This window comes from Oncorhynchus tshawytscha, linkage group LG08 (genome assembly GCF_018296145.1).
Source record: "Oncorhynchus tshawytscha isolate Ot180627B linkage group LG08, Otsh_v2.0, whole genome shotgun sequence".
Taxonomy (NCBI): domain Eukaryota; kingdom Metazoa; phylum Chordata; class Actinopteri; order Salmoniformes; family Salmonidae; genus Oncorhynchus; species Oncorhynchus tshawytscha.
This window is the reverse complement of record NC_056436.1, coordinates 674,807-675,567: the sequence shown is the minus strand read 5'-3', so window position 1 is coordinate 675,567 and position 761 is coordinate 674,807. Positions and strand designations below refer to the sequence as shown.

General features: G+C 53.4%; 1 protein-coding gene across 1 annotated transcript; it reads left to right on the top strand.

The window, feature by feature from the left end:
* Positions 1-302: 302 nt before the first annotated feature.
* Positions 303-761, top strand: LOC121846979 (octapeptide-repeat protein T2-like). Its single transcript, XM_042326216.1, has one exon. The coding sequence runs from the start codon at positions 303-305 to the stop codon at positions 759-761; it is 459 nt and encodes a 152-aa protein (XP_042182150.1).

Below are 761 nucleotides of genomic sequence, written 5' to 3'. Positions count from 1 at the left end.
GGGGAACAGCGCTGTTCAGGGGCAGACTGACAGATTTTTACCTTGTCAGCTTGGGGATTCAAGCCAGCAACCTTTCTGGTTACTGGCCCAAAGCGCTAACCACTAGGCTACCTGCTGCTCCTTAGAGGTAAGGGGGGCAGGTAAGGTAAGGGGGGCAGAATGTTTATTAGGGGGAATGCAGAAAGACGAGGAAGGGGGCAGGATGTTGATGAGGGGGATGCAGAAGGAGAAGGAAGGGGGCAGGATGTTTATTAGGGGGATGCAGAAGGAGAAGGAAGGGGGCAGGATGTTTATTAGGGGGAATGCAGAAGGAGAAGGAAGGGGGCAGGATGTTGATGAGGGGGATGAAGAAGGAGAAGGAAGGGGGCAGAATGTTTATTAGGGGAATGCAGAAGGAGAAGGAAGGGGGCAGGATGTTGATGAGGGGGATGCAGAAGGAGAAGGAAGGGGGCAGGATGTTGATGAGGGGAATGCAGAAGGAGAAGGAAGGGGGCAGGATGTTGATGAGGGGGATGCAGAAGGAGAAGGAAGGGGGCAGGATGTTGATGAGGGGAATGCAGAAGGAGAAGGAAGGGGGCAGGATGTTGATGAGGGGGATGCAGAAGGAGAAGGAAGGGGGCAGAATGTTTATTAGGGGGATGCAGAAGGAGAAGGAAGGGGGCAGAATGTTTATTAGGGGGAATGCAGAAGGAGAAGGAAGGGGGCAGGATGTTGATGAGGGGGATGCAGAAGGAGAAGGAAGGGGGCAGAATGTTTATTAG